The 27921-nt window shown below is 34.6% G+C and overlaps 1 protein-coding gene across 1 annotated transcript; it reads left to right on the top strand.

The window, feature by feature from the left end:
- The first annotated feature begins 4904 nt into the window (after positions 1-4904).
- LOC127866921 (N-alpha-acetyltransferase 60-like) lies at positions 4905-26724 on the top strand. Its single transcript, XM_052407787.1, has 6 exons — positions 4905-5060; positions 10014-10137; positions 10363-10492; positions 13278-13374; positions 15468-15702; positions 18763-26724. Exons 2-6 carry the CDS (start codon positions 10028-10030, stop codon positions 18905-18907), a joined length of 717 nt encoding a protein of 238 aa, XP_052263747.1. The 5' UTR covers positions 4905-5060; positions 10014-10027; the 3' UTR covers positions 18908-26724.
- Positions 26725-27921: the final 1197 nt, after the last annotated feature.

The following is a 27921-nucleotide window of genomic DNA, read 5'->3' as shown; positions in this document are numbered from 1 at the left end:
TCTAGTCTAGTGCTGTCTGTGACCATTTGGACCAGGTTAAAATCATCAAGAAGGTTTATAAAATCTTCATATATTTGTGGGTACACACAGCAAGGTTTGATATTTGGGGTATGATCTTCATCCCAAGAAAAATGTGGGTAATTAAAATCCCCTAGCACCCAGATGTTACCTTTTAATGATCTAGTCTTTCTAAGGACGGTCTAAACTGTTCTGCTCCCTTGGACGATAAAAATCAGCAATATAAACTGGTTTTCTTTTGGACATTTCTAATTTAACCCATAGTAATTCACAATCTGTTGAAAGTTCAGGCTTTTCTGTAGCAGTTAACGTTTGGTTGACTATAATAAAGACACCCCACCTTTGAACCTGATTCTATCCCTTCTAAAAGTTGTGTAGCCAAAGGACTGGGAAAGATTTCGGCAGTTGAGTGTTCCTGAGTCAACCATGACTCTGTACCCACGATAACGTCAGGTTTGTGTTCATCAATTAGAGCGTATATGTTATGTTTTTTTATTGACAATTGATTGACAATTAATGTTCAAAATTTTGAATGACCGACTTTGCTTGATATTGCAGTATGTTTAATTCTTTTTTGGTGAGGAACCTCCAGAGGGACTTGTATGACTAGTGATCTTTTCTCCATTCGTATCGAGGACAGCGAAACTGTTTTTAGATACAAGTGAATCTATGTTTTAAGTAAATGGGGAATTTGAATAATTTTGTTGGTCACAATTAGTACAAGACCAGGGAGAAAGACAAGACAAGACAAGACTCCACCAGGTTATTGTTAGCAGAAGGACTCATATTTTGACAATTTATGTGGAACCAACATGAGCAACCATCACATTGTATTGCACGGTCAGTGTCCAAAACCTCCTGGCCATAGTAGCCGCAGGGGTATTGGGATCATGGATTTGTCTCTACATCATGAGACAACGACAACAGTATATACTGTAATTTGCACAGATACGCTAATGTGGATACTCTGCAATTTCGGATGGGCACTCTAAGTTCCATTGTTTTCATGAGACAATCAGAAGATATTATACGGCTAGGTTCATACCTGTTTGGCTGATTTTGGGGTCTGGGTATCTGTTATTTTTGTAATTAACATAAGTGTGTTGGTTTTCTTTGTTTTCAATGCCTCTAAGCCAATGTAGAGTATAAAGATATAGTTAAAGGAAGTCCGTTTAAAGTCTAAGTCTGAGCCATGGCTAAATTCAGAAATCTTAGAGGATATTAAGTCACGTGATTCTTACCTACATAAATTTAAAATGGCAACAGGGATGACTATAAGCAATTTTTAAAATACAGAAACCTAGTACAAAGAAACATAAAGTCTGAATATTTCTCAACTAAAATAGAAGAGAATAAATGTGAACCAAAGACACTCTGGCAGAGTTTGAAATCTCTTGGGTACAACAATACTAAAATAGATAGTCAAAATATTGTTTTATCTGTAGATAATGAAATTCATCATGATATTGTTAAAGTGTGTACCTATGCAAATGAATGTTTTACCAATATTGCCTCAGTTCTGGTACAAAAGCTTCCAGGAAAACATAAATTTGACCTAAACTCTGATCATTTTTCCCAATTTTATAAGGATAATAAAGAAATGCATTTGAAGCATGTTTCTGAGAAATTTGTGCTCCGTGAGCTGATCAGTCTTCATGTTAGTAAAAGTACTGGTTTAGACGGCATGCCCGCGAGGTTTTTGAGGGATGGTGCAGAAGTTTTAAAGATCCCCATTACTTTTATAATAAATTAATGTATTTTTGAAGGTATTGTCCCTGATGATTTTAAACAAGCTGGGGTTAAACCTTTACACAAAAAAGGCAGCACCATGGATGTAGGTAATTATCGGCCAGTGAGCATTTTAAGTATTGTTTCAAAAATTCTAGAGAGGGCTGTTTATACTCAACTTGAATCTTACATGGTTACACATAATATTATCTACGAACACCAATCAGGTTTTAGATAATAATACTCTACTGATAGTTGTTTAATTAATCTCCTTGATACTAGTAAAATGAATACTTCTAAAGGCCTATACACAGGGATGATTATGCTAGACCACCAGAAGGCATTCGACACTGTCAATCATGACATTCTATTCGTGAAGCTAGAGTTAATGGGTGTTCGGTCAATTCCATGGTTTAAGTCATACCTGATGGACAGAAGCCAAGTAGTAAACATAGGTAAAACAACTTCTTCCCCTCTACCAGTCACCTTTGGGGTGCCCCAGGGTATTATACTTGGCCCCCTGCTTTTTTATGTTACGTTAATGACATGATCACTAGCATTAATAATGACTGTAAACTTATATTGTACGCTGATGACAGCACCATATTGTTTAGCCATAAGGACCCTGATTTTATATCTTCCAAACTTGATAAAGTTTTAGAAAATTGCTCGGACTGGCTGGTAGATAATAAGTTATCATTGAACTTGGGGAAAACTGAATATATACTTTTCGGCCCAAAACGAAACTTAAGTAAGCAAGAGTCTACACAAGTCACGTGTAATGGTCATAAGATAAATAGTACTAAACAAGTTAAGTACTAAGGCCTTCCAGTAGATTCTAAACCAAACCGGTTTTAACGATGTATGGCTATTCCCCGAATCTGTGAACTCTAATCAATTAATACCGCTACTTAAAACCAGATTACGAGACCAGTATATCACTAACTGGAATACAAGTGTCACATCATCTAGTTCAATGATTTTATATAAAGAATTGAAACCAATATTCGAAAGATCTGCGTATCTTGATATTGTTGAAAATAAAAAACATAGGAATATTATTGCTAAATTACGTTTGTCGTCTCACAAATTATTAATTGAAACGGGTAGACACCAGAACATTGTCAGAGATCAACGCAAATGTGTTTTATGCAACCTCAATGATATCGAGGATGAATATCACTTTGTTATTAAATGTCCTTATTATGTCGATATTAGGAATACATTAATTCCAAAGTATTACAGATCACGACCTAGTATGTTCAAGTTTATCGAACTACTTAATTGTTCAAACAAAATAGTGTGAAGAAAACTTGCCATTTTTTGTTTAAAATGCTTTAAGTTACGAGAAGATGTGCTATATGTGTAGTATAAATGATATATCTTCCACAAAGACATTAAGCTTAGAATAATGTTATATTTGTAACAATAATTAAATTTCGTGTTAACATTACATGATCACTTTGTATTAACCCCATCCATGTGACATTCTCACTAAAACATGTTGTATGTCATTACTTTTTAAATTGATCTTTCCTCAAAAGGATGTATGTTTTGTATATAATTGTCACGCATGCTGTTATTGCATATGTATGTTTATGGCGATGAGCTGTATGCTTAAGCTAAAATAAAATATTCTGTTCTGTTCTGTTATCATCTGCTCTTTTACAGTGTCACTTCGATTATATATGTTCATCCTGGTACGAAGGTCTAAATAAAGGTCTGAAATCTTAACTCCAAATTGTCCAGAACAAGATAATCAGATTTATAAAAGGTTACTCTCCAAGACATTCTATTTCTTGGCAGGACTTTGTTCATCTGAATATGGGAAATGTTAGCTATAGAGTAAAACAGCTAAGGCGTAATCACATGCATAAAGTCTATTACAATTAAAACATGTCCTTCATATCTTAGAGAAAACTTTATTAATGGCTCAAGAACATCTAAGCCATTTAATTTTATCTTACCTAGTGTCTATAATACTTATTGTAAACAGACATTCCTATATACTGGACCAAGAGACTGGAACTCTCTCTCTGACAATATTAAAAGTGTAAAAAACATTACCAGGTTCAAACAATTAGTGAAAAAGCACCTTCTAGAACAACAATTATCAGAAAGTAAATGTGACTTTTTATTTTACTAATACCCATGTTGCAACTATCATCCGTGATAAACCATGTTAAGTTGTGATATTGTGCACAATAAGATGAATGCATACTCTTAATAATCCCGTATTGTACCAAAATCTTAATTGTTAATTATTGATGTTTGTTTGTTCCTATGGTTATGTATCACTTTCACTTTCTCTTTTTCAGTGTGTGTTTTATGGACCCCATTGGAAATAAGCTTTCAGCTTAATGGGTTATCCATAGGTCCTCAGCATTCATGCTCATATAAACGTACTACTGTTAAAAAAATCATATATTGTTAAAAGTATGCATACTGTAACAGCGTTTTATTTGTTGCATTTAAATTGTGATTCAAAAAAAAGAAGAAAATCAACCTAGTCTTAATTCCTTGATATCTGTGATATATTCTATGTTAATCTGTGATAATTTATAGGTCTTATGTGTCATATATGTGTATGTGCTATTGACCTTAAATGTGAATAAATAAATAAAAATAAATATTCAAAGATCTTTCAAATTTTGTTTGTTTAAAAAAAGATTTTATTGGATTTTATCTCAAGTATAAATGAATGATATTTATATGCGTATTAATGCCACCATTTTTGTACCTTTGCCACCCATCTATAGGACCCTATAGGAAATTAGTTGCACAACTTTCATGGGACATCCTGTGGTATATATATAATGTCTTGATTTCAACATCTTGTAACTTTTTGTTATTTCATGTCTCTATCAAATATACTTACTAGTTACTTGTGACTGAATTTAACTGACTAACTTTGTCTGTGATATCCAAAATGTGATCTACCAATGCATTGTGATCCAAAACCTGTGATAATTGTTTTCCAATTGTTAAATGTTATAAATTGAATGTATTGTATAATCTGTACTTGTATGCCGAATAAATCAATCAATCAGGAACCAGCATAGCTGGTTTGTATGTTTGAGCAAGGAACGACAACTCTGCGTGTAGATTTGTAAATGACGATATTAAATGTTGATGGTATGTAACCTAAAATCGATATGGTGAAAATGGTACACTTCCGTATGAAATCAGTAAACAAAAAATTATCAGTATTTCTTATACTTCTCTCTTTTATAGAAAAGTATCGATTCCGATAATAAACCGGACATGTACTATATTTATAAGATCTAAAACGGATTGTATTCAAGTGCAAATAGGTATTATAATTTAAACTTTCTTGGATTTTAAACTGTACTAGAATTCGGAGATACGGATCTGGATAAATACGTCGAAGAAACAACTTTAGGCGTTTTCTCGACGGAATTTTCTGAATGGTTTTATTATGTCATATACCTGTAAATAATAACCGCAAGGGGAGTTAGACAGTATAGATATAACTAGATTGATATATAGATATTCAGAAAGTTTCAGGTTTGAATCAGACATGGCTATGACTGTCATGATGTATCCAAGTAAGAATCTAGGTTGTTTCGCTCTCATACCTGTTCACCTTTCAGTCGTTTCACCCTGATACCCTTTCGCCCTAGGTCGTTTCGCCCTAATGCCTGTTTGCCCCAGGTTGTTTCGTCCTTATACCTGTTTGCCCGTCAGTCGTTTTGCCCTTATACCTGTTCGCCCTAAATCCTGTTTGCCCTAGGTCGTTTCGCCCTTACTCCTGGATTGTTTTTCCCTAGTTTTTATATATACAGCAATTCAAAAGAATTTATTATCTTTAGATTGTCACAAGCTGAATTCATACTTCCTTTTGAACTTTAACAACAATGTTTGGGAATAAGACTAAGAGAATAATAAGAAGCACTAGTCCATATAAACGGACTCACAGAGCCTTTGATGATTTTTGCTATGGCGGCTCTGGCAGTCCATATGCACCCCTTCATTAACATGGGTGCAGTTCAGCGCAGCGAATCCGTGAGCTTCACTAAACAGACGTCGTTCGAGACAAATTGAGGAAAATAATGAATAAACTTCTTTAACATGTTAAATTTACCTGAATGGCAACCTACGGATGTTATCCTTTGCATGCACCCTATAAAAAACGACGATGTTTCAACACACTTTTCTCGCTGACATGTGTATGTTTAAATTTGAAACAGTGTATTCTGTATCAAATACCACATCGTTATGGACTTTAAAGCTGGAGCACATAACCCGACGTGCAAAATATTGGTGTACTGCGACCTAACCAATATTGCGTCAATTTTCCAATATGGCGGACACAGTGTACAAAACAAAACCTAAGTCAATAAAATCAATTATTTCTTGCTTTAATGGTACCATTTGGATGAGTTTGTGGTTTAGACAGGTAAATTTTAATAAGTTCTTGCAGTTTCAGTGTTCCTTAACCCTTGCATTTTTGATAACATTTTGCACCCATGGACAAGAGAGAGCGCATTGCAACTATAAGAAGCACATGACTGGCAATCTTCTGTATTGTTTCCTTTAATGTTTACCATATAATTTGCACACAACAATGTGTCTAATATTCTATATAGTTTAGGGTAAACAAGTCACCGATACATACAAAACAAAGAAAACCAATATTAAAAGTATACTGCTTAGAGCGTAGACAAGAAAAAAATGCAAAAAAAACACGTCAAATATTCTTTTTTTAATTATCTGAATATACGGTTGTCAAAAGTACAGTCTCTTTCACACTTGTGGTCGGTATATTTCACGTGTAATATAGCTGTGTGTAAGATGTGTGAAAGGTGTTATATACAACGTACTTTGATTAATTATTCCATTAAAGATAATTGGTATGTTAATTAATCGGCTTTAATTGTAATTCAAACTAAAATAAGGGCAAAACAACCCACTTGTAAGGGCAAAACGACAATGGCACAAAACAACTCAGAGTGACCTAGGGCGAACAAGCTTTAGGGCGAAATGACCCAATAACCCCCAGTAATTTAATACAAGATTTTCTTGTATTTTTTTAAATATAATTACAGTGTATCAAGCGGTTAAGAAAATGAGTAAAATAATATCTGAATTATTGCAAATAATGCAGCAAAAGTGATTTACCCAATTCAATTTATTTAATGCCTGTTAAATCCATGCAGAAATTGTTTATTTACAGCGTGTTTAACCACGCAAAGCAGAAAGTTCCCGACACACCCACAATAACATTCACTACTAGTGTGGATTACCTGGTATACATGTAGAGACATCACATCTGGAGATGGAGAGTACTCTATTGCAATATTTATAAGGCCAACTAAACTTTAAAAATTTATTCACTGAACTATTAAAAGTTTTGATATAATAAACATCCTATCAGAACAGGGGTATTTCCACTGAACACATGTATGTTGTCTGACGCCCTTTGCATGCACTGCTCTTATGCTAGAATTTACTATGATTTCATGCAACTTTTTCTGAAAATCAAGAAAAAGTGAGGTTTTTTTTAATGTTATGTTACCACTACAGGCACTACAGTAGAGCAGTTGTCACCTTCACTTTGCAATTTATGTGGAAATTTAATAAAGAAGACCACTTAAATGTATGAAATATCATCATGGATATATTATTTTATTTGAAGTAAGATTTCAATGGTTTTGCTCAGTTTGGTCGAGTTTTGTTTTTATTTTCCAGCATAATACTACTCAATGTAAACAAAACGCTCTCTTGGTACATTTTCATGCTGGCTTGCTCACTTGTTTTCATAAAAATGAACAGTTAACTATTTCTTGGTCTCAAGTATAAATATAAGAATTCAGGCTTGTTTAATAAAACTGTTTCAACATTTGTTTTCAACTCCTCTTCAATTTCTGGATGAAATATCGCCAAAACTTTCACACATAATTACCTAAATATGTACATTAATGGAAATTTTGCTGCAACCAGTTTTAGCTAAATTATGACCCTTTGTTTTTTTGTCCACCTTAGAATATATAGTGGAATTGTCAAAACACGTGTTTTGGGGGCATGTTATGCATTTCTAGTTTGTAGGCACTTTTCTGACGGAATGGCTGCTGAGCAGATTGTAGTTAGCTGGTGCCTCTATGAGTATGGTTATGTTCCTCAACAATAGGTTCAAGCGTTGTGCATATCTTATAAAAAACTGGTGTTTTCATAACTATTAATTCCGCATCTGGCAGCTTTGTTTACCATTTCAATGTCAACAATAAGAGTTAGGTAATGGTATGGATTTACAATTTTTCGAACAATATGCAACATTGGATGGACAAGTAAAAAATAGATGTTGATTTTAGCCCTCTCACTACTCTTCTTCTGTTGGCCTAATGATCTAAGTATATGGATACAGAGGCATATCTGTCCAATGTTTGCACAATCAAGATTCTTGATTGTGCAAACATTGGACAGATATGCCTCTGTATCCATATACTCTGATGACGAGTTATAATGACTGCTGCTAAGACCAGGAAACTTGCATGACAATAGTTCCTGACCTGCTAGCGCTGATAAATTAATATTGTACAATGCAGCCTTATGCTTGAATGCTTTTTGAACTTAACTTTCGTGTAAAGACAGTATTATATTATTATTTGAATTCTTAAATCAATTTTGCCCTATTTGTTTGTAATTCTTTTTAAGTATTAATAATAGTGATAAAAAAAGTATCAATCATCGTATTGGAATATTGTCAAAGACTCTTATGTTATTAGACCTACAGTAAACTCATTATTCATAGGATTTTGACACACAGACCAGGGCCTGATGATGATGATGATGATGATGATGATGATGATGATGATGATGATGGTGATGATTAAGATGATTAAGATGATGATGATGATTTTTGACAGTATTGTCTCTATTTAACATTTATATACTGTTAAATGTTTTTCCAGTGCAGCCGATTTGACTGAAGTAATACAAGATTCATTTTGTATTTGCTTTTATTAGCTCACCTGAGCACAATGTGCTCATGGTGAGCTTTTGTGATTGCCTTTGTCTGTCGTGCATTGTGCGCCATCAACATTTGGCTTGATAACACACTAGAGGCCACATTTATTGTATGTTCTTCATAAAATTATGGTAAAAAAATTTGTGCCCATCGGAAAATGGTTCCGCTTGTTTGAAAAACATGGCCATCAGGGGCGTGGCATTTTTCCTTATATGGCTTTTGTAAAACCTTGTTAACACTCTTGACGCCACATTTATTTTCCAATCTCCATGAAACTTTGTCAGAAGATATGTTCTAATGATAGCTTGGACAAGTTTGATATGGTTCGGGTTGCTTAAAAAACATTGCCGCTAGTCTGGGTGCTGGGCATTTTCCTTATATGCCTATATATGGCTATAGTAAAACCTTGAAAACACTTTAGAGGCCACATTTACTTTCTGATCTTCATTAAATATGGTCAGAAGACTTGTCCCAATCAAATCTTGGACGAGCTCGAAAATGGTTTTGGTTGGTTGAAAAACATGGCGGCCAGGGGCCGGGGCATTTTTCCTTAAATGGCTAAAGTAAAAAAGGTTGTTACTTAACACTCTTAAAAGTTTCTGTTAATTTTTAAAGTACAGTCTTCATGAAACTTGGTCAGAACATTTGTTCTAATGATGTCTTGGATTATTTTAAAAATGTTTCTGGTCTGTTGAAAAACATGGCCACCAGTGGGTGGGGCTTTTTTTCTTATATAGCGCCAGTAAAACCTTGTTAACACTCTAGAGGCCACATTTATTTTCTGATCTTCAGGAAACTTGGTCAGAAGATTTGTCTCAATGTTGGACAACTTTGATAATGGTTCAGGTTGGTTGAAAAAACATGCCTGCCAGAGGGCGGGGCATTTTTCCCTATATGGCTGGTAAAAACTTGTTAACGCTCTAAAAGTCACATTTATTTAAAATCTTCATGCAACTTGGTCAGAACACTTGTTTTAATGATATCTTGGATGAGTTCCAAAATGGTTCAGGTCTGTTGAAAAATATGGCAGCCAGGGGGCCATTTATAGTTCTCTCTTCATGAAACTTGGTCAGAACATTTGTTCTTATGATATCTACAGCATCACAGAACAGCGATTTGGGCCTTTCAAGCCCTCTTGTTTAATAATATTTTCTAATATGTTGTCAAGTTTGCTCATGCTTAAGTATTTTTGGGAGCGTAATTCATCTGGCAGCCCTCGTTTGATTATTGATATTGACTTATGAGAAGAATTTTATAGTAAATGATTCTGTCTTTGCAGGTGACGATGTCTCGATGACGGAGGTAAAGACGTTAACCATACAGCGCGAGGTTCAGCTGCGCTTCCTATCTCCCGAGGACATACCAGAAGTCAAGAGGTTATGTGCGGACTGGTTCCCTATAGAGTAAGTTCTATGTGCCAACTGGTTCCCTGTATAGTAAGTTCTATGTGCTAACTGGCTCCCTCTAGAGTAAGTTACTTGTATATGTGCCTATTGGTTTCCTATAGAGTAAGTTTATGTATTGTATGTTTTGTGCTCTATGTTTGGACTTAAATAAAACAATAGCATTAACAATATACACAGTATTGGATAAATACAAATATGCTTTAGTAAATGAATTTGTTTCAGGTACCCAGATATTTGGTATCAAGAGATCACCTCAAATCCGAAGTTTTATTCCCTTGCAGCAACGTTCCAGGCTAAAATCATTGGCCTAATTGTTTGTGAGATCAAAGCTAAATCAAAATTGAACAAAGAGGTATTCTTTTTGTGTGTTGTAGGTAATTTAAATCTATTTTTGTGCATACAAAGTCATAGGCTAACAGGGGTATACAAACTTAAATTTGGCTTATAGAGACATGGTACATTTGTACATGTAGTGTGCATTTCCTTGGAAGATCCTGTACAGTGCCTGGTGTTTTGGTTTTGAAAGACCTTGTTCAAGCCCTGGTTGCATGCCAGTGTTAATATACTTTATACCAAAACCAAGTTCTGAGTGAAAACAAGGCTCTATTTTTCATATTTTAACCTTTGAAGATCTCCTGCATTTTTTAGAAAACACAGTGCATATTCTCACTCTTGTTGGGGGAGGGGATGGGCCTGGAGCCCTTTCATGGATGGAAACTTTTAAGAGAAAATACTTAAAAAAAGAGAGAACATTTAGGAATAACTTAAAAAAAGAGAGAACATTTAGGAATATTACAAATTTAATGAATATGAATTAAATTGAAATAGATAACCATATTGAAAATAAACACATGCAATTTTACAACATTGTTGAACTAAATAGCCTAAAGTTAAATAATTACTTGGAGACGAGGCATGGGTGATTTTGTAATTTTTGGGGGAAAAAAAGGTTAAGGAATAGGTCAATAATCCATTATTTAATTTTCTGTCAACACTACAGCAACATCCTCAGTCCAAAGAAGTATTAAAATATTCAAATTACCTGGTAAAATCCCTAGTGAAAGTTTCAAAATATTATATCTATGGATACATGCAGTTCATCTCACTCTTAAGCTCTTTGAGTTGAACCTTTGGCAAATCAAATGTCGAAAATACTTGTATGTTCCAGGTTTCAAAAATAATGAAAATCCTTGCTATAAGATTGGGGTATGGCGGGCAGGGGGTTGCACAGTAGGGTCAATAACTTGTTTAAATAGACCAATCTTTGTGAAACTTTGGACTTGCATGGAGACCAAACTTTGGATTGTGTTTGGGTCATTACAGGTCAAGGTCACTGTTATTAAAAATAGAAGAAACAGTTTCCGCTTAACAGCTTTGAATTTAAATGGAGATATTGAATCAACCTATTTTGTGTAGGAAGCTTGCATTAAGTCATAGCTTGTGAACACCAGTCTCTGCGAAAGGTACGATGTACTACTCCTTTTCCGACCACAAGGTCTTTTAATCTTGTAACTGTTCCTTGCTCAGAACTGGGCAGTAAAATACAAATATGGTACTTTACCAGAATTTGTACCGCCCATGAGGGAGAGTATTCTAGTAATCGTTACTGGCCCTGATATATTTTTAAAGGCATGGTCCGTGGTCTGACTGACTTTTGCGGAGACAGGATTGTATATGGAGTCAGTTGGGTAAAGGTCACTTTAACTTAAAATGAAAAAACAGAAACCGGTCAAATAGAAAAATTGGTATAAGCTGAATAACTTCTGTTAGTTTAGAGGTATTGTAATTGTGTGTGTTAGTAGCTTACATGTACAAGATCAAAGCGCTGAAGGCACTGTAGGTGTTCGCTGTTGTAAAATGTCATCCTTGATTAGCTTGTGCGCATTGCACAGGCTAATCAGTATGCACAGGCTAATCTTATTTGACATGCATTATTATAAGCCCCGTTTTCCCTGAAAGCAGCCAATATGTACAGATTTCAATGATAAACACTAGACTGGCCAATCTCGTATTACAAGCTGTTAAACACTATAAGTCATATAAACCCTCTGCAGTGTACCAGTGGTGAACTATAAACAGGCAAATGTGATGGTTATCTTTTTTGCAGACGCTCTATATAGCATTTGTTGTCTGCTGCAACAGGTAGTGGTTGTCTTTCCATACCGTACCTAAGGCTTCTAAGCACATGCTGATTTGCAAAATATGGTCTGTAACATTAGTGGGAGCAAAAACCTAGCTTGAAATGGCATTGGAGGCCAGTGGGAACAAGGTCACTGTTACTAAAAATAAGAAAATGCTTTACGGTGAATAATTTTAGTTTGGATGAATGAATTGCGCACAAATTTTGTATGTAGGTACCTTTAATGTACATGCAGACTTACCTTGTGATTGCACAACTAATTTAATTACTAAAATATGGAATACCTGATTTCATGGCATATTCCTTGTTGGTAATTTTTAGCTCGGTGTTTTAGGTATTGTCATAGCCAGCTCGTTGTGTCGTCCGCCGTTTTGTTAAGGTTTTGAACATTGGCTCTAAAATCAAAGTGCTTCAACCTACAACTTTGAAACTTCATATGTAGATGCACCTTGATGAGTTCTACATGTCACACCCATTTAGGGGTCACTAGGTCAAAGGTCAAGGTCACTGTGACCTTAAAAAAAATCAATCTGACAAGCTTTAATTTATTCAAAACTGCACCCGTAGCCGAGCGTGGCTCCCGTTATGCTGTGCTCTTGTATAGTATTTGTGATCGCTGAGAAGTAATTGATTATCGACAAAATCACTTAAACCCGTAATATTATGAACTGAATTAGACAGACAGCATTTTATAAACAGGGATAAAAACTTATCTTTTTAAAACCATGGTTATCCACCCTAATGCTTGTCAAACCATGTATGAGCCAGGTCATATGAAAATGGATCTAATGCCATATGTGGCCAGCGTAGCTCCAAGCCAGCCTGTTCAAGTCGGCAGTCTGGTCAGGAGCAGGTAAAACCCTTATAAGATTGCGCAAATGAAATGGCTTGTCTGGTTCTTCGCTGGCCACACATTTCATAAAACTTGTTTTTCCCATGACATGGCTTATATGTGTTCCTGCTGATTTCCATGTCTGTTTTCATGTTATGACTTCAGGACTCGGACATCCTAGCTCCCTCGTTTCCTTGCTCAGCTCAGGTAGCATACATACTCAGTCTCGGAGTCGTTGTAGAGTTCCGTAAACATGGCATTGGTGAGTCAAAGAACCAGAGTAATGAGAAACTAGCCACTTCTATATGAGTAAAAGAACCAGAGTAATAAGAAACAAGCCATAAAGAACCAGAAGTAATGAGAAACTAGCAACTTCTTATGAGCCAAAGAACCAGAGTAATGAGAACTAGCCACTTGTATAGTGAGTCAAAGAAGCAGAGTAATGAGAAACTAGCCACTTCTATATGAGTAAACGATCCAGAGTAATGACAAACTAGCCACTTCTATATAAGTCAAAGAACCAGAGTAATGAGAAACTAGCCACTTCTATATAAGTCAAAGAACCAGAGTAATGAGAAACTAGCCACTTCTATATAAGTCAAAGAACCAGAGTAATGAGAAACTAGCCACTTCTATATAAGTCAAAGAACCAGAGTAATGACAAACTAGCCACTTCTATATAAGTCAAAGAACCAGAGTAATGACAAACTAGCCACTTCTATATAAGTCAAAGAACCAGAGTAATGACAAACTAGCCACTTCTATATAAGTCAAAGAACCAGAGTAATGACAAACTAGCTACTTCTATATAAGTCAAAGAACCAGAGTAATGAGAAACTAGCCAGAGTAATGAGAAACTAGCCACTTCTATATAAGTCAAAGAACCAGAGTAATGAGAAACTAACCAGAGTAATGAGAAACTACATGTAGCCCCTTCTATATGAACCAGAGTAATGAGAAACTAGCCCCTTCTAAATGAACCAGAGTAATGAGAAACTAGCCCCTTCTATATGAACCAGAGTAATGAGAAACTAGCCCCTTCTATATGAGCCAGAGTAATGAGAAACTAGCCACTTCTATATGAACCAGAGTAATGAGAAACTAGCCCCTTCTATATGAACCAGAGTAATTAGAAACTAGCCCCTTCTATATGAACCAGAGTAATGAGAAACTAGCCCCTTCTATATGAACCAGAGTAATGAGAAACTAGCCCCTTCTATATGAACCAGAGTAATGAGAAACTAGCCCCTTCTTTATGAACCAGAGTAATGAGAAACTAGCCCCTTCTATATGAACCAGAGTAATGAGAAATTAGCCCCTTCTATATGAACCAGAGTAATGAGAAACTAGCCTCTTCTATATGAACCAGAGTAATGAGAAACTAGCCACTTCTATATGAACCAGAGTAATGAGAAACTAGCCCCTTCTATATGAACCAGAGTAATGAGAAACTAGCCCCTTCTATATGAGTCAAAGAAGCAGAGTAATGAGAAACTAGCCACTTCTATATGAGTCAAAGAACCAGAGTAATGAGAAACTAGCCACTTCTATATGAACCAGAGTAATGAGAAACTAGCCACTTCTATATGAACCAGAGTAATGAGAAACTAGCCACTTCTATATGAGCCTCGTTCTGAAAAACTGACCATTCAAAGTCATACCTTTGTATGAGTCTTTTTGGGGGGAAACTGGGCTTAATGCATGTGCCTAAAGACTTATCATTCAGGGACAACACTTTCTGCTTTTATTGAATGTTTTGTTTGAAGGAAGTCTCTTCTTAATGAAAATTAAGTTTATGCGGAAAGTGTCTACCTTGATTAACCCTCGCTGACTGCACAGGCTTATCAGGGACAACACTTTACGCACATGCATCAAGCTCAATTTTTCCCAAAACGACTCATACAAAGACATGATTTTGAATGGTTGTTGTTTCTCAGTAGTTAACAATTTTGTAGCTTTAAGAAATTATAATATTTGCTATTTGTCATTTTGAAATTATTTTAAAGATCCATGTCAGTTAACTTGCATTGTACTTATTATAAAATGGTATGTACCATGTTCAAATTTAATTGCTGTCAGGGCAAAACCACTTAAATTTTAGTCAATTTAATTTCCCTCTTAAAATTCAGTTTGTTTGAATGTTGTATTTGAGCTTTGCACAGGATTATCAGTGACGACACTTTCAGCATGAAGTAGATTTTTGGTAAGAAGGCTATCTTTAAAAAAAAATACAGTTAAAGCTGAAAGTGTTGTCCCAGATTAGCCTATGTGAACTGCACATGCTAATCTGGGACAACACTTTTAGCACATGCATTAAGCCCCTTTTTACCAGAGTGAGGCTCAATTGAATTGCAGGCTCTCTCCTACTGGATAGCCTACTCTGCTACTTGACCTCGAAGGAGCGCTGCAACTGCAAGGTTGCATACCTCCATGTGCTGTCCACCAATCAGACTGCGATACGCTTCTACGAACGGCGTAACTTCAGCGCACATAGCTACCTGCCATACTACTACTCCATACAGGGAAAACCACGTGACGGATACTCATATGTACTTTATATAAATGGGGGAAAACCACCATGGTCATTGTTATATCCTTTTAGAAACTTTCTGGCATTATTAATAAAGTTTTTTACCAGTTTTGAAGTTGAAAATACAGAGTTTGGACCTGCAGTGTCAGACAAGTGGGTTTAGATTGATAACTTGAGTTTGAAATAACCAATCTTAAAGGGGCCTTTTCACAGATTTTGGCATGTTTTGAAGTTTGTCATTAAATGCTTTATATTGATAAATGTAAACATTGGAACTAAAAAGCTCCAGTAAAAAATCAAGAATAAAATTTATAAAAAAGATAGAAGTTAGCCCTCGGCAGGACTCAAATCACTGACCTCTAGAGTCCTGGAGTAAAAAGCCTGCTCTTAAGAACTCTCGGCCATCCTTCCTTACACAAAGTAAAGCGTATTTTATACTTCATATAAGCGATCCTCTTAGTTTCACAAAATATTACGAAAACAACAGAACTTTCCAAATTATTCAATCGTTTCGCATTGCAACGCTTTATAATTTTCAGGTTTTTAAATCGTCAAAAGATGCATATACATTGTAAAGGCTATTTTAGAGCATGGTAAATGTTCAGTATTACGGTTACCTCACAAATATCATAACTAAAATGAAAATTTGCAGTCTGAAACAACTTTCTTCATTTTTGTCAATATACCCAAACGTGAAAAAGCCCCTTTAATGAGATATAGCAAGTATTTTAAGAGTCATAGCTTGGGATTGTGTTAGAGGCATGTCAGATCAAGGTCACTCTTTATCAAATAAAAATTGAAAAAACCCAAACAGTTTCCTCTCAATAACTTGAGTTTGGATGGACTTTTGCATTGAAATTGTGTGTAGGAAGCTTAAATGTTTAGCTTAGTTGGGGTTTCAAGTGCTTTTTCTAAACATAGAAAAACAGCCATAGTTTCTGGTAAGTATCTTTACTTTTCATTTAACAATCTTGATGAAACTTAGGATATTGCAAGTCTGCATGGAGACCTAGATTTGGGTCGTTTTGGGGCTGGTCGCACAAAGTTTGGGATGACTGTTACTAAAAATGGAAAATTACTTACTCACAATGACTTGAGTTTGGATAGAAGTATTGTACTGGAAATTTGTGTGTAATTAGATAAGACTCGGACCTAGCTTGGGATTGCATTTGGAGCTAGTCAGGTCAATGGCTTCCACTCAATTACTTGAGTATTGATTAGAGTTATTGTACTGTAATTGTTTTGTAGGTTGCTTCTATGCAGACCTAGCAAGAGTGCTAATTTTTAAAGTTTAAGGTTATGTAAAAAAAATGAAAAAAGATGTCTTCTCAATACTGAGTTTGGATGGAGATATTTTTTTGAAATTGTGTGTATTAGTAGCTAGCATGCATGCTTAGCTTGGTATTGCGATTCAGACCAGTTGGGTCAAGGTCACTGTAAAAAAAAAAACCTGTTCTCTCAAAAACTTGCATTTAGAACTAAGCCTTTAAAGGGGCCTTTTCACAGATTTTGGCATGTTTTGAAGTTTTTCATTAAATGCTTTATTTCGATCAATGTAAACATTCGATCTAAAAAGCTCCAGTAAAAATCAAGAATAAAATTAAAAAAAAAAAGAAAAAAAAGGTAACTCTCAGCAGGACTCGAACCAACCACTGACCCCTGGAGTCCTGGAGTAAAAAGTCTGCGCATTAGACAACTCGACCATCTTTCCTTTTACAATTATAAATGTATTTTATACTTCATACAAGCGATCCTCGTAGTTTCACAAAATATAACGACAATAACAAAACTCTCCAAATTATTCAATCGTTTCGCGTTGCAACGCTTTATAATTTTCAGGATTTTAAATCGTCAAAGATGCATATAAAGGCTATTTTAGAGCATGGTAAATGTTCAGTATTACGGTTTCCTCACAAATATCACAACTAAAACGAAAATTTGCGAATATGAAACAACTTTTTTTCAATTTTGTCAATTCACCAAAACGTGAAAAGGTCCCTTTAATGGTTAGCAACAACCATATCTCTCGCTCTTTTAATTTTGTTCAAGGCTGAGTTGTTGATTATTGTGTTTTTTTTATCTGAGCTTTTACACCTCAAAGTAATATCTTTTGTGCTTATTATTATTATTTATACTATAATTGTTTTATTAAATTGTCAATTTAAATGTCAGTGCTTTTACACCTCAAAGTAATATCTTTTGTGCTTATTATTATTATTTATACTATAATTGTTTTATTTAATTGTCAATTTAAATGTCAGTGCTTTTACACCTCAAAGTAATATCTTTTGTGCTTATTATTATTATTTATACTATACATGTGTTATTATTCATTGTGGGAAAAACCGGGTGCTACGATAGTATACTCTCATAAAATTTTGCAATTAAAGCTTTGTCTTGGCGCTTTGTTGGTACAGTCTCTCGGAGTTGTGTTATAGAAACATCATATGGCATATTTGAGCTTCACTTTGGGAAAATTGGGCTTATTGTATGTTGGTAAAAGTGTCTTTATCCCCAAGCTCCGAATTGGTGCAGGGGGATTATGTGGTTATCTTCGCCGTCTGTCTGTCATCCTGGCCACTATCTCCTCCTATACTATTAGCACTATAACCTTGAAACTTAAGCACATGGTTGCTATGAGCATACGTGTGACAGTGCACTATTTGGAATTTTGATCTGACCCCTGGATCAAAAGCTGCGGCTTGGGGATACGCGTCGGCAGTGGCCACACCATTTCTAGTTTCAGATAAGCAAGTGCAGACTGAACAGGCTAATCAGGGACAACAATCTTTGCTTTTCTGGAATTTTATGTTTAAAGTTAGTCTTTTAAACCAAAAATTATGTCTAGGCACAAAGTGTCGTCACTGATGAGCCTGTGCTGTATGCACAGAACTGTGTTTCCATGAGCGCCGTTCATTTATAATACAATTTTACATGGGACATCCATAATAAGCACCAAAAGCTATTACAAGTAAATTGTTTGTATTCATTCTCATTATTTACTTCAAATGCACTTATGTTTGGAACTATTGATCATACTCATCTTTTGTTTGTAAAACTGCTGCTGAGACACAGCTATCCATGTTGAGTAAACTGCTATGTTCCTTGACTGGTTCCCACTGACTACGTGAGTCACTGTGGTTCCCTGCTTGGCAAGCTGCATCCATGCGCCCTTCCACAGCAGATCATGCGCTCTGTGCGGAGATGCTTCTGTCGGATACTCAGCGCTGGAGCTCCAGAGACTCCTAGTAGCTACGTGTCGTAGCCCTGTCCGGTATCATGGAGCAAACAAACTGGATGGGTTTTCACCAAACTATTCTAAGAAAGTGGAGGAAATAATGTTCTTATAGCTAAAATGTTCAAAATATGATTTATTTTGTGTGCCCATGTTTGCATTTATATTTACCAACTCTAATTATATCAATCATGACTCTACATATAGAAATATGTGTTTCTTACATAAAATTCAAGTTAAACCCATATTTCTGCAAACTGAAGTGGTTTTGTAACAAGAATGATTTACAAAGATGGTTAATATTACATGATTCGTGACTTAGAATTGATTCGTGACTTAGAATAATCTTTTACAAGAATTAGCTTGAATTAATTATTTTGTTGCCGGTATTTCTGCAAGCTCTTAAATATTTTGCAAGCAAAACAATGCAATTGAGATAAGAACTATTCTTCTTAGAACAAAACTGTGTTCTTCATTTTATAAGTAAGACTGGGTTGGTGAATGGGTCCCTAGTCGTACATGGAACATACAGGGTGGAGTGGGGTGATAGTTGTCTGCAAATAGTCAGCACGGGTTGTTTTATTGTTTAATTTCTTGTTTTGAGTTATTGTCCTCTTAATGATTTCATTTCATCCTTACTGATATAAGCTGCATTCTGTGAAAAGGGGGTTTAATTCAAGAGCTTAAAGTGTCATCCAAGATTAGCCTGTGCAGTCTGCACAGGCTAGTCAGGGGCAACACTTTCTGCTTTTATTGCATTTTTCGTTTAAAGGATGACCCATCTTGACGAACATCTAGTTAAGTCGGAAAGTGTTGTTTCTGATAAGCCTGTGCAGCCTGGGCAGGCTTATCTGGGACAACATGTAGGCTTATCTGGGACAACACGTTAAGCACATGCATTTAACCCCCTTTTCACATAGCGAGGCTCATTTGTATAATATTTGTGCAGAATGTGTGCTGTTTACAGCTGAGATCCCCGGTTTGCCCCAATATATGTCCTGGTCATGATTTCTCTTATCTATCTGTTCGACATGTATTTGTCATTGTAATAGGCCAGGTTTTTGTAGCTGAAAAAACTTAACCTAAAACCAATGTTTCCAAAATATTCAATTAAATCTGTTCTACTGACAAAACAACTACTTTATTCTTTTTCTATATATAATAATTATATGTAGTGGATCTAGGTTCCAACAGCTTAACATATACAATAAGTGAAATAAATACACTATAAATTATGTGTATACCGCATATTCAAGTGCACATAATTTAAAAAAGAAAAATAACACTTACTTATAGAAGAATTTAGATTTTATTGAATGGTTTATATTAATTCCTCGTCTTGTAAGAACTAGAAATAGTATGTTCTTGTATATCTTTTTAAAACATTAATTTCTTATATTAAGGGGTTAAGTTTAAAGTATATCAAAATGCAATGTGCAAGTAACATGTGTGAAATGTGACTTGATGGATTTGAGGTATTCATTGTCTGCATTCCATTTAGTATTTGCTCATACATATTCAACTCAGAACAAAACATTAACCTGAAATATAAGAAAATTATATTTAAGTTCAAAGGTTATGCATCATTTTTGTCCTATGTATGTGTAGAAGCTAGTGCTGTGATTCCTCTACGGGGACTTGTACTCTTAAATCATTAATGAAGCAGTCATTTGGAAATACAGATTTAAGTTACCTTGCGGTATCAGCTATGTGATGCCATCATGGGTCTTTGTATATCCATACAGTGTAGCTCCATATATGCATTCACATCTGTCCACTCCCTTTGCATATGTCCAGTCTGATGAAGAGTCATAATGTCAGCTTATTTGACACAAAAACATTGCGTGATTTTAAAGCAAAAATGTACAGACTGATCTGGAGCTACTCTTGCAGTATATGGAATAATATCAGGTTCTTATGATGTTTGAAACTAAGCTATGGCATTATACAGTACATGTCTAATTATTAATCAGAAATGTGTACAGTGTATTTTATCAAGGTATTGTAAATCTTGTTCCATTAAATTACATAATTCTGTAGCAATAGGCATAATAATCAATGTGAGACATGAAATAAAGCAAAACATAATAATTATTTGTGCAATGAAATTTCATTCCCATATTGTCAGGTTTAAACTTGATGATGATTTAGATATAAAAGAATATTATTTTATATTTAAGCATGTAAAATGCTAACAATCTAGAATTCTTGCAATGTACTTACATGTACTAACCAGAAAAAGATAATTGCCGTTTTTAATATGTACAAACATACATACTGACAATTTAAATAATAATGTTGTTTGAAGTTTCCTGTATTTATTTATACCGGTAGTTAATGGTAATTGTAACAAAATGACTTGACTGAATGTATGATATATCAAATTGTGTAAAGTTCAAACACTGCAAAATTATATTTGTCTTTCATCTATTGCATGAAATCCTGTAATTGTGAGGTGTAACACAGATTTGCCAATTGGATATGAGCCTTGCTCTGTGAAAAGGGGTTTCAATGAATGTGCAGACTGCACAGGCTAATCTGAGATGACAGTTTGCACACATGCATTAAACCCCTTTTTCACAGAGCATGGCTCAAACATATACCCATATGCAGAGCTCTAAATAAGGTTGAAAATGTACATGTATACTAAAGGATACTTTTTGTGATATAGTACACCTTGACCATGACCTTTTAATGGTATTAGAGATTTATAAAGGGTGGTCTTTAAGCTTAAGTTAACCCGTTACCACTTAGAAACATATCTTGACGCATTTGAAGTCCAAAAAAAAGTTATATTTAATTAAAGACCCTTCTTACTAAATTAAATTTTAAAGACTTTATTTCCAACCCTTTGATACTGATGAGCAGCAAACAGCATAAAACCTTAACAGCCTGCGAGTTACTCGCAGGCTGTTCTGGTTTTATGCTGTTTGCACATAGCCATTTTTACTTTGATCCTGAGAGGGAAAAGGTTAAGTGGGCTTTAAACTAAAATGTTTTTTAACAGATTATAAAGGGTGTGAAATATGTAATTGTAAATGTAACAATCATAAAAAAACTGGTAGTGTTTGATTAAATATGTTAAGATAATTGTTTTCAGATAGAAATTACCTTTTTGGAAGGGTCAATGTTGACCTGTAGCCCCTCTATACTGGGAAAACAGGGCTTAATGCATTGGTGTTAAGTGTTGTTTCAGATTAGCCTGTGCAGCTCACACATATTATCAGAAAATACACTTTCTCTTTTAACAGTGTTTTTCTTATAAAGGTGTCTTCTAATGACAAATTGTAGGCTAAAAGTGGGGTCCCTGATCATCCTATGCAGACTGCACATATGGGACAACACTACCTACTTGCAATAAGACTAGTTTCCCCACAATGAGTTTCAATTATTTAATGGTTACTTGACCCCCTTGCTACAAATTCTAAATTATATTTGTAAATTTACATGGTTATTTACTCAAATACCTGTGTTACATATGACTGTGTTTGTTTTGTATTTATTGACAAGGAATGGAGAAGCTTATGTGTCAGCAAAGCTGTAAAGAAAATACATGTAATTAAAGTTTTTATGGTTTAAATTTTTTTGTCAAAAATAAGAGCAAGCAATTTGTTAAAGACATATTTTGGTTGCAAACATATGTAAGCTTTTATAATAGCCTGGCCTTTATAAACATAACTTGTAAAGTTAAGCCATTTTTAAATATCTGAATGTTATTTTGTATGAAAAATATAGGTTTTAGTTGTTACATAATTACCCGTATGTGAACCCAGTCATGTAAGAAATCATCCAGCTTTTGAACGCTGAGTGTGATTTTTTGCTTACGAATATTTGACTGTTTATACCAGTCATTGTATGTGCTTTGTTTAATTCTTAGTATTATAACCCGGTTAGAGGTTGTTGCTGTTGATGTTACCATCTCTTTACAATGGCATGTATGTACTTACTAGCTCTTGCAGTCATTTTACGATTCGTTTGTTTTGGATGTCACACAGCGAAATGCAATTGAGCCTAATCATTGGAAGTGGAAATTTCCATAACTGTATCAATTCGTTACTGGTAGAAACAGTGCAGTACTTGGGCACAAATGAATTACTGGTAACATATTATTTATTAAATTATGTATAATTATAACTCGCTACCATTTTTTTATTTTGTGAAACAAATCCTTATAATCATTTTAATTAAAACAGGAATCAGACAGGGAACAAAGTTGAAAAAAACAACATTTACATTTCAGCCGCATCTCGAAAAAATGGTCAGCCTAGCTCCTGACCAGCCTGCGCATCTTTCCACTTATGGAAACCTTTTGCAAAGTGTAGCTTGACCAGACGGCTCTAATGCGCAGGCTGGTCCGGAGCTACACTGGCTTCATATTGCATATATGGTCCATTTACGCAAGCAGCTCTTTTAATTGAGTTTTTACTCGCCTAGTTTATGATTAAAAAAACTTGCAGTTTGTACATAAGCTGATAAACAAATGGACATTACTTTACCACACATATTCATGTTCAACCCTTTACCACTTAGATACTTATTTTTACGCATGTGTAGTCCCTTAAAAAGTTAAATTTAATTAAAGACTTACTAGATTCAAGTTTAAAAGGCTTCATATCCAACCCTTAGATACTGATGAGCAACAAACAGCATAAAACCTTAACAGACTGGGAGTTACTCCCATGCTATTCTGGTTTTATGCTGTTTGCACATAGCAATTTCCACTTGCCTCTGAGTGGGAAAGGGTTAATTAGCGACCATTTAGTTGATAAAGAAATTCAGGAACTTATTTTCATGTCAAAAACTCATAATTGTTCTTATTGCTAACACTGCAGTGGTGAAATTGTTGTAGCCAATGGGAAAAGCCTCTCCAATTGCATACAAAGGAATTATTTGGTTACATTTGTTGTTTGCATAACATATAATGAAGAACAATTTAAAATATTGACAATTGGATATACCAGTATGTTTTGTATATCTCAACTACTTTAATGTGTTCTAGATACAAATCTTGCTTCCTCACTGCCGTTCAGATTCCCTGATTTCAACAGAACTTTCACTACCCATTACTCATACAAACTAGTCTGTTTATTGCATTAGTAATGAAAACCCAACTGGATTTTATTATAGATTGTTTTCAAAATATTAAAAGTGTATATATATCGAGTCAATAATACTGTTTGAAAAAAAGTATTCTATGACCATCAGTTTCCAAGCTTACAGTCAAATTGTATATAGCAAGCATTTTGAATTCACGCTATATTATAATATAGGAAAAATATACATTTATTAAATACAATGGCATTACTTTATACTTAATAAATTGAGAAAATTATAGTGCTGTCTATAATATGGTCACAATTATTTATTAGAAATATATGAAAATACAAATCTGACAAAAAATAATGTACATGTGAAGAAAAAATCTTAATCTAAACAATTTAGATTTTTTTTCATTAAAGAAATCATGTTCAATAAATTTTTTAATCAGTTGTATATTTATTCTCAGAAAAAACACTTATAAAATGGATATATGTAGTTGGTGTTTTCAAGGCTTATCCAATTGTTTGATGCATTATTGTCATGTTAATATATTGTACTTGATTTTATAAATTTACCTTTAAACTGTGTATATATTTTGTCTGTGAGATTATTTATAATATTTACTGTATGCTATGTTAGTTTTGAAAAACCTTTTGCTTGTATTGAATGTGATGAGTGACAATATGTTTCTGCGAGTATTTGTTACGGAATGTGGACCCAAAAACTGATGCAGAACACCTGAATTATTTGCTTGAAATCTCTTGGTGTTTTATATCAATTGATATAGAAATGAGAAGCCCTCTGGAAAATAAACAGGCTAATGCATGTGCTTAATCATATCATCCCGGTGAAGTCTAATCAGGGATGACACTTTAGTTTAACGGAATTTATTGTTAAAAGGAAGTCATTTCTACATGGGCATCCGGTCTAGACGAAGAATGTTTGCCCTGATTAGCCTGTCCGGACTTAACAGGCTAATCTGGGACGACACTTAACGCACATACATAAAGTCCAGTGTTCCCAGAGCGGGACTGAAATACAATGTAGAGCTTTTTTGTTCAGTACACTAATATTCATGCTAAGTGATTAAACCTCAGAGAAATATTATCATCAGATATAACTTTTTTTTTCTTAACAATATTTCAGTAAGATAAACCCGAGTATTTACACTAATTCTGTTGATTTTGGAATGACTGTTTGTTACATGCCATAGAAAACCAAAATGAATATTTGTTTGGTTATGTCCTGCATTTTCTTTTCCATAGTTTCAAAGTTTGTATCTGCTCATAGTTCTCCAGTCTAGTAAAAAGATTCATCTTCTTTACCCACAGGTGATAACATGTTTGGGTTAAAATCAATACCACAAACAGGTGTTTTCTGTGTAATCAATCATGTGACACTGGGCAGATTAAAATGGGTCTTGCAATATGCAGCCAGTGTAGCTCCAAACCAGACTGCTCAGTCTGGTCTGTAGCTACCCTGTCCGCTAATGAGACCTCAATACATTGCTTACTTTATAGCAGACACCGTAGCTTCTGACCAGACTGCTCTAGGCATAAGGCCAGCCAGCCCACCCACATTCGTCAATCTAATGACCAGTTTTTTCCTTTGGAAAACCTGGTTAAAAATGGCCATGAGCTTGTCTGGGCCATAACTTTGTCATTTATTGTGAGATTTTAAAATCATTTGGCACATTTGTTTAACAAAACTGAACGGTTTGTCGCGTGAAAGAATTACGTTGATATCTCCAAGGTCAAGGTCACACTTTGAGTTCAAAGTTTAAAAAAAGCCATAAATGAGCTTGTCCTGGCCATAACTATGTTGTTCATTGTGAGATTTTAAAATCATTTGGCACATTTGATCACCATCACTGGACAGTGTGTTGTGCGAAAGAATTACGTTGATATCTCCAAGGTCACACTTTGAGTTCAAAGGTCAAAAATGGCCATAAATGAGCTTGTCTGGGCCATAACTATGTTGTTCATTGTGAGATTTTCAAATCATTTGGCACATTTGTTCGTCATCATTGGATGGTGTGTCGCGCGAAAGAATTACGTTGATATCTATGGCGTTTATTGTGAGATTTTAAAATGATTTGTTCATTGGACGGTGTCACACAGAAGAATTATGTCCATATCTCCAAGGTCACACTTTTAGTCCAAAGGTCAAAAATGGCCATAAATGATTATCGCATAATAATTCTTAAAAATCGTCATAAATTAGATTCTCTTGTTTTGTGAAGACAGCATACAAAATAGTCCCTGTCAATGCGGCACGTGGGGGTATACGTCACGTCTGTGCCAAAGCTCTAGTTAAGTGACAAGTATATGGTATATGTGGCATGCATAGCTACAGAAGGATCTGCACAGTCTGGTCAGGAGCTGCACTGTCCGCCATACAGTAATGAAGGATTCAGGACCTTAATAGCGGACATTGTAGCTCCAATCCAGATGCACTGATATGCTGGCCCCATATTGCATCAAGATGGAGGACAAAGACAAAACAGATTGCATAATTAGTGTAGTCAATGACGTAATTTCTCAAATTAATGCAAAATAATAATCCACTATGGTTAAGCTTTAGTTATCACAATATTTACAATGAAACAAACATTATCAAATTATAAGGAATTACAAGATCTTCTGCCCAAAGTCATAGGTATGCATAAGAAATGACAGAATGTAAGAATGTGCTACTTTATTTTCATTTTTCTATTTTTGTGTATTTTTTCACTATATAATTTATTGAAATATCTTGCACATCCTGTATTATTATGTTTGATTGATTAAATAAAATTAAAAATCTTGCATATATCTTATGTTGTGCATTTTTTACACCAAAATTTGCCAAATATCACAATAGTTTAACATTGGCTTGACCACATTTTTTAGATGCATTAATACTAGGGATGCAAGAGGTTACACAAATAATTAACCGGTTATCCTTTTTCCGTAACCGGTAAGTAACCAGTTAACCAAAACACCTTAGTTAAAGTACATGTATACGTAAACAATGTCATACCGCTTGTACTGGTACTCTCTATAGGAACGAAAGTAATTTGAAATCGCTTGCGTTGATAACATGCATGTTTCTTAATAAAATGTATTGTAACATTTCTTTTAATAATTTTGTAAATGATTGCTTTATATTGTTTGTTTTTTTCTGCGCAAAAGAATATGAGGAATAACTTAAAGAATTACACAATGTTAATTTTCATGTGTAATCAACCAAATTTTGGTTGGGCTGCTTACATAACGTTCGCGTTGTATCGCTCACAAATTGTGTGTTTCTTGGTTTATTTGGTTTTAATTTTATTATAAATGTTTATTTATTAAATCAGTTTAATTTTTTGCTTTCTTAAATAAAACTTTCCTCAGACGGCCGGTAGTGGTGGCATCGTGGATGAAGTAAATTACTAACAATGATTTTAATTTCTGAACAAATAAGACGTTAACAACAACGTCCACACAATTTTAACAATGAACAAAATTCTTGATAAAACTGTTTCTGATAAATTCTTTATTTTTGCGAGCAATCAGTGTTTGATATTGGTTAGTGATATTATGGGCATCTTAACAGTTTATAGGTGTCTATCGCAACCGTTGTATATTGTTGGTGTTTTCACTTCATATACACTTATATTTGTTAATTCAGCATCAACATACTGAAACAATATCCTGGAAAGAGAAAAAAATGCATTTGAATATCAACCATTCTTTCGTTTGACAACTGATCACGCATGTACAATGTGAACCTAAATTTAGTTTTAGTGCAGATTCGTTTATAAGACAAAAAGACTCCATTTTATTTTCAGATCATTTCGGCTTATAGGACTGGGTGGGTCCCGTAAAATATATAATATAAAATATATTTTTATAAACAACTGGTAGCAATATGAGTTGCAGATAATTGGTCAGTAACCACATTTTAACTTACTCTTTTGACATGTTAATTCTTTTCAGCTCAATTCAACTGTGAAAATGCCCATAATATCACTTTAACAA

This window comes from Dreissena polymorpha, chromosome 2 (assembly GCF_020536995.1).
Source record: "Dreissena polymorpha isolate Duluth1 chromosome 2, UMN_Dpol_1.0, whole genome shotgun sequence".
Taxonomy (NCBI): Eukaryota; Metazoa; Mollusca; class Bivalvia; order Myida; family Dreissenidae; genus Dreissena; species Dreissena polymorpha.
Note: the sequence above shows the minus strand (reverse complement) of the source record. Positions and strands in the feature narration are given on the sequence as shown.